The sequence below is a fragment of the Daktulosphaira vitifoliae genome, unplaced genomic scaffold (assembly GCF_025091365.1).
Source record: "Daktulosphaira vitifoliae isolate Bord-2020 unplaced genomic scaffold, ASM2509136v1 Scaffold_1, whole genome shotgun sequence".
NCBI lineage: Eukaryota > Metazoa > Arthropoda > Insecta > Hemiptera > Phylloxeridae > Daktulosphaira > Daktulosphaira vitifoliae.
The window spans coordinates 58,829,539-58,837,294 of record NW_026099572.1 but is presented as its reverse complement, the minus strand read 5'-3'; the positions used below and the strand labels follow the sequence as shown (position 1 = coordinate 58,837,294).

General features: G+C 24.7%; 2 protein-coding genes across 2 annotated transcripts in view; both read right to left on the bottom strand.

Moving 5' to 3' along the window:
* Positions 1-7,756, bottom strand: part of LOC126894757 (uncharacterized) — a 239,303-nt gene that overhangs the window by 148,787 nt on the left and 82,760 nt on the right. The window lies entirely within an intron of this gene.
* Positions 2,364-5,104, bottom strand: LOC126909208 (E3 ubiquitin-protein ligase RNFT1-like; the record flags this gene model as incomplete). The annotated part of the gene is given in 3 exon segments (XM_050691628.1): positions 2,364-2,781; positions 4,926-4,952; positions 5,081-5,104. Coding segments are annotated over 3 exon segments (206 nt in total), but the record flags the coding sequence as incomplete, so codon positions are not given.

Below are 7,756 nucleotides of genomic sequence, written 5' to 3'. Positions count from 1 at the left end.
AATATCATAATAATGATCACCTTATGATGAGTTTCATCATCACCTCCCCTTCTATGTTGGGGTAAACCGCTGATTTACTGTTTTAATAACTACGTTAGTCAAGGAAGGGAACTCTCTATGGTCAAAAGCATACACGTCACATAGCTAAAGTTGGGTTTCGTGGGATTAATAGCCGCCGTCGCCGCTTGATTACACCTTTCACTTTTTTGCATTCAAATATTTTCATATAATTCTAAAATTATGTAATTTTTAAAATACCTCTAATTTTCTTTATAATATCAAGATATACTATATGATGTTCCTTCTACCTAGGTATACTATGCATATACCATGGTAACATATACCATGGTATAACGAAATGATATCTAGGAACGAGAAACATCGACCTTTCACCATATCCCCCCGGCCGTTTACACCGCCCGTCCACCTATGACAGGGTAAACCTACATCATGTGGGTGGGGGGACTATGCCTTTCACCATATCCCCCCGGCCGTTTACACCGCCCGTCTACCTATGGCAGGGTAAACCCACAACATGTGGGTTAGGAGGGTATCCAGCTCAGACTTTACACCCCTACTCGCTGTCACTATTTTTATCACTAGACATATTCAGGACAATAAGTTATAAAAATATTAACAGATACTGTCAAAAATTATAATTAACTTATATAGCTTTACTTATTCAAAGGAAATTATGCTGACTAATAATTATTATCAGAGCATTAAAAATAAATAAAAAATTTATTTTATTATATTTTAAGAAAAACCTCACTATTAAAATACCATTGACAATTACTAAAATTATCATATACACTATAGCAATTCACCACTGAAATTACTCTGTTTACCATTTCACGAAAATTTTGTTCATTAATACCTCCAATAATAAAGTCAAACAAGTATAACTTAAAAAAATAGTAAAAATAAATTTTATAAACAGCAATTAACGTTTAATTTCAACTTAAAGAACTTAATAAAAAAACATTTTTAATATATTAGTAATATAACAACAACATATAATATTTATAATTTGTAAGTATCAGTTAATAATATACTTCATTGTTAACTTTGAATACTATTCAGAAGACTTAATAATAAAACTATTCTGTTATGATTAGGTGTAAATTCTGGACCTATTAACTCACCAATAAGTAAGCAATAAACTAACATTCAGTCGGATGCGACTAAGAAGTTCATTTGAATTATTATATAGTTATCTTTAAATAAATAATAAAAAAAAATCAATTCTTAATGATTTAGTAACTACCGTAACTCAAAAATTGANATAATAAAAAAAAATCAATTCTTAATGATTTAGTAACTACTGTAACTCAAAAATTGATAAAAGAAAAATAGAAAAAGTTTGTGTTGAGTGTTGGAATTACTTTTGATTCGTGATATAGGTCTATATATTACATTTAAACGTATTAACGTTTAATATCAAATATAAGAAATTATAAGAAAATTAATATTTAATAGTTTAAACATTTAACAATAAAATATATTATAATTCACCTATGACAGGGTAAACCTACATCATGTGGGTGGGGGGACTATGTCTTTCACCATATCCCCCCGGCCGTTTACACCGCCCGTCTACCTATGGCAGGGTAAACCCACAACATGTGGGTTAGGAGGGTATCCAGCTCAGACTTTACACCCCTACTACAGCGGCTTTTTTGGATATTCGATGTAGGATTCAATTGAGTAAATTTTTTTTTTTATGTTTTACATCGCTAAAAGTATTTCAATTAAAATAACATTAGAAATTTATTCGTAACTTTAAATCTGTAATATAAATTTTAAGTTGAAAATATCTAATTTTTTTTTAATTTCTTATATTTGATATTAAACGTTAATACGATTAAATGTAAAATATAGACCTATATCCCGAATCAAAAGTAATTTTAACTCTCAATCAAACTTTTTCTAATTTTCTTTTATCAATTTTTAAGTTACGATAATTACTAAATCATTAAAAATGGATTTTTTTTTATCATTTCTTATGTTTAAAATTAAAAGTTAATAGAGGGCAATATAAAATATAAACAAAAATAACTCTTTCTCCAAATTGTACCTTATATAAACTATGCGAGTTACCCAACTCATAAAAAATAATAGTTACATAAATTAATTAAAATGAAATTACATAGTATTTACATCAAAATCGATATATATTTATAATGCATTTAGAAAAAAAATTAAAATAAATTATTCCTTGACAATACATTTATTTTTCTAATGAAAATAGTAATATATTAAATAAGATATGTTGTCGATGGGTTTAAACATTTAGGATGACTTGAAATCAATTATGATACTAATATATTAAAAAATTTTTCTTAACAAATTATTTTATTATTCAAATGAATGTCTTAGTCTAATCTTAATCCATGTTAGTAATTTATTGCTTACTTTCTGTTGAAGTATTAGCCAAAATATCTTTAATCCTTTGATAACTATAGTTATAATTTGCGTATATGGGAATTACACAACGAGATTTTTTATATTTTTAATTATAATTACAAAAAGCTACAAAGGTGTATTTATGAGGGCGGCATTGGCGTACTGTTAATATATTTTAGTGCTGTAAATAATAACTAGGTATCAACTATCTGTATCATTTTTATAAATTACCATTGTTTTTATAGATTGCAGTTCGACATAATGGACATAAATTGCTACGTTGTAACCAATTGTTTATACATCCTTCACAATATTTATGATTACATATTGTTGTAAAAGTTTCTGCGCTCATCGTAATCCAACAAATAGGGCACACTACAAAATATATATATAATAAAATTAAAGTAAAATATTATGGTACTAATATTAAAATATTTAAAATATTTATGAAGTATACATTATAGTTTCATAATGAAATGTATATAAAATTTATGATATCCAATCTTATTGTCGTATATGACCAATTGCGTGGCACACAAGAATATTGCATTATATTGTAATTGATAATTATCAATAAAATTACTATAATCTGTATTTTATATTAATACTAATTAAATAAAATAATTTAGTTGTCATAATGAAATTTAGTTGTCACACTGTTCAATACTATAATTTAACCATTTTTAACAATACTATCATTGTATTAATCATGTAACATTTAATCTGTAAAATAAATTGGCATTCACTAAAAGCGCTGACAACAATATCCCTGGATTGGGGTACCATATTACACTATATAATGTAAATGTATAATATTAAAATATTACAAATTATTATTGATTTTTATTTTTAATATGTGAAAGTAGTCATTTTTAACCTACTTTATTTCGTCCTTTAAAATGAAAGTTTATAATAAAAAAAAAAAAATGAATTTATTACTATAACTTTTAGCTCAACTTGCAAGTTTGAAATTCACATAATTTAATAGAAAATAATGGTATTGTTAATATTACTATGCACTCAGGAAATTGTACAATTACTATTTACAGTAAATTTATTAGTAAAGCTCGATTTGTTTCCATTTTTATCATAATAAATCACTTAAATAGAAATCATAATAATCATTTCTAATTGACTTTTGGTATTTAAAATGATTCTACTATTGAAATATTCAGAACTTAATTACTTTTAATGATTGATTTTAACTAAAAGGAACCAATATAAAAAAAAGTTAAAAAGATTTACTCAATTAAACGTATTATAAAATTTGATTATAATTATATTATTCCATCGTTAAATTCAGGTGAAACGAATAATAATTTTTTTTTAGATTTATGATTTTTTACTGCTAGTACCACACACAAATAAAGTTAAAAAATTAATAAATTACAAAGTAAAATTATTTACTTTTGTAGTTGAATACTGTTATCATATCAAATCTAATTCGACAATGAATACTTTAAGAATATTAAATATTACTTTTTATTTAAATAAGGGATTTTTTTTTAATTATTAAGAGTAATATCTTCAACTAAATACGAATTTTAATCATTTGACGTATCGTTGAAAAAGTAGGTCAAGTGAGGGTTGGGAAAATAAATCGTAGCCACAAAAAATACCACATAGTAAAATAATATTAACATAAATAAGAAATTTCTTTTTACGAGACTACAGTGGTGGCGCCTTGAAGTAATACCTAACGGTAGTTCCAGGGCGGTCCACAACCAAGCCGATCGGTGAAAAAAAAAAAAAACTACAGTGGTGGGAACATTGATATTTATTGAAGTTATTAAATCTAAACGAGTGTCACAACATCGTCCGTCGCTCTAAGCGGGCGCTCACCCGTGTCTCTCGCGATATCAGCCGTCCAGCTATTAATATGACAATCGATTGTCACCCCGCCCTTGACATCGAGATAAGGCCACCACCGAGTGTGTATTACGGATATGGCGTTCTGTTGCGTTTCGGACGGATATTTTAACTGTTCGTTTTTCCTGTGTGATCCTCTTATTTTTAGTGCGATCGTGCCATACTAGATTACACGTTAACTCACTGATATTTTTGTTTTGGATGAATCGTCACCAATTGTAACTAAAATTGTACAGCCCTGTATATATATATATATATATATATATAAACGTCGCCCATTGAGACGATAATTTAGTGCGATCGTGCCATACTGGTTTCCGTGTTACGAGATAAAAATCAAATGATTTCAAAATTTTTTTCTATTATAAACTTTCACTTTAAAGTGCAAAAAAGTAGATTAAAAGTAATAAATTTTAATATATTAAAAATCAAAATAAATAATAATTTGAAAAAAATTAATTATATAAATGATATAATATAATTAAAAAATTGATTATTATATCATGTTATAAATAAGAAAATAGGAGTTCCTTTTTCTGTCAGGTATCATTTATACTGGAACCAACTATTCCTTGTCCCCACTGCTGGTTTTTTTTTATATAATATAATATGAAGTATTAAATTAATGTAATTAATCTTTTGCTTATTACTTGAAGAATCATCAACATCATCTACAACTAAATATAGTAAATTTCTTTTTTAATATTATATATAATTATTTTTAAATATTAATATTTAAAATAGCAATAATTATTTATTTTTATGTATTGTGTCGTAATATTAAATTTAGAAGTTTTTTGCTTACTATTTGAAGAACTAGCACCATCACCTATAATTAAACATAGTATATTATTTTTCTTATAATTTGCCCAAAGTATTAAAATTTATGAGAACATGAAATTATTAATTATAAATGAATAATTCTGATATTTATTACTCTGACAATTCATTACAAATTCACAAAATTCAATATTTGTGCATATCTAATAGTCTTTGATAATTACTGATATAGTTACACAAGTTCATAAGTTCTATGGTATAGGGCGCATCTCCCATATTGATCACAAAAGTTTTTATCCCCTTTCATGGAAAAATCATTTAACTGCCACTGAATCTCGCTAGGGTTCAGTGGTACATAAAAACAAATGTTTTTATTCCATTCAGATAAAAATATACTCATATCGAAATTCAATGTATTAGCCTCGATGCGAAGCTGAAAAGGTATTAATTTAATCATGATGTGTTTATTATTTTTTTGTGTGTGTGTGCCTGTCACTTCTTTATATCTGCTCTTACTGACCCGATTTTTATCAATGATACATCAAAAGATCATAAATCATATCTAGTTGAAGATAGTACCTCCAACAAATGGTTTTATTTCAATCAATTATAAAGTACCTATACTATAATTAAATGTATTTACTGTAATGATTTTACTAGAATAACTTGTTTTGGCTTTAAAAATCTGTTTCAATTAATAACACTTTATTAAAAATTACAAAATTCACAAATTTTATTACAATTTTTTAAGTTAAAATAATAACGGGAAAAAGGTTATTAATCTGCATTTATTGTGCCTATTGGATATCATAGTCTTATATTTAATGTTGTACTTATGTGAAATTCGGTTCATTTCATGTTAAATTCGATATGTATTTAATTAATTTAAATCCGTTGTTATACCGTTATTAATGTTTTTAATGAACCTTGCCTATGAAACATTTTTTATCTGGAAAATGTTCTCAAAAAAATTCATAATTACAATATAAATGATTGTGCCAAAAACATCTAAATGATTCTAATCTGTTAACACTTAATTTAGTTACAAGTTAAAATAAAAAACAATCGTGTGTGGGAATAAATTTTTAAATTTTTAAATAACTAATCTCAACTATAAACAGAATTAAAATTAAAATTTATAGTTATAAATCTTTAATGTTATTGTTATTAGTTTAAATAAGTTTAATATTAAATTTAATGTGTTTTGTTTGTTCAAAATAATGTCATTTTTAATGGATTTATTCAATTTAAAATCATATTTTTTTTTTTACTCTAAGAGCCTTCTTATTTCATTTTAAAATGTTTTTAACTATTTCTGATTTTTAATTTTTTAATTTTATGTCTTAGTTCAAATAGATAATGAACAGTTTTAGGGACAGACAGTAATAAATCATAGTAGAATTAATATTTTTCAAATATTTTTACATCAGAAGTAAACTATTTCAAAATTCATATTTTAATTAAATAGGCGATACTATTTTCTGAATGCTTCTTATAAAAAAACAATATTTTAATTCTTCTGAATATTTCATATATCCAAAATTAGATACACATACATGTTTATAATTTATATAATTTTTAAATTAAGAAATCTTTGACAGTTATTTTACTAAGCTGTAAATAAATTTCTATTAATTTCTTTAGCCGTCACTTTTATTACTTTTAATTAAGAATTTTGTTTTGTTTAACTTTTAAATATTATTTTGGAAGTTCTCCTTAAAAAAAAATTAAGAAAAAACATAATTCTTCTTCTTTTGAGTTTCCAAAAATAGCCTCAAATCATATTAAAAAAAAAAAAAAAGAGACTTTAGAGTTTATCATTGATTTACTTAAACATAAAAAAAATAATATTAAATTTTGTAATGAAAAAAAGTTTTTATAAACGCATCACCAAATAAACTCATTGTTTATGTATAATAAAAATTCTGTCTAATAAATGCTTATGTTAATTAATACTTAACATATTAAAGATTTTTATTGTTATACACAACACCAAATTATAATATTTACACCTAAATCCAAAATTTATCAAGTTTTGGATTAATATTGATCAAATTAAAATGATAAGATCATAAAATGATATGATTTGTAAAAATGAAACTAAGATTATTTAACTACTTTATTCTATTTTACATAGATGTTGTCTAAAAAATTTCAATAAACATATTTATTATAATTCAAGTTATAAGTCAAATTTTAATACATTGTGATGATTGCAGGTTATATTTTGATTTAGTATCGGCAATTTGTGACCCTTTACTTGCCCACAGGGGGGGATTTAAAATGACAACTTTTTCACAAAAAATTAATTTTTTTAACTTAACTTTTGAAAGTGTTCCGGAAAGTCTGACAATTTTATATATATCTTAAATTAAAGCTAATGTAAATATACTTTATCATGAAATAAAAAAATTTCGGACTTTATCTTATCTTCATGGTGAAAATGGCTACCGAATGCTATTATTGTGTGAAAATTCTCGATTTTATTTTTTACATTTTTAACTTTATAATGCTGACATATAGAAAGTGTATGGATCAACATTATTTTTTTATGAGAAATAAGATTTTTTAATAATCCCTTTTTCAATCGACATACTTTATCTTAATTAGGATATTAATAAGTGTAGTAAATATATGAGGAAGTATTGAATTACATCGATTTTAGTATAATATAAGTTTTACAATAGTAGTAAGCAATTTT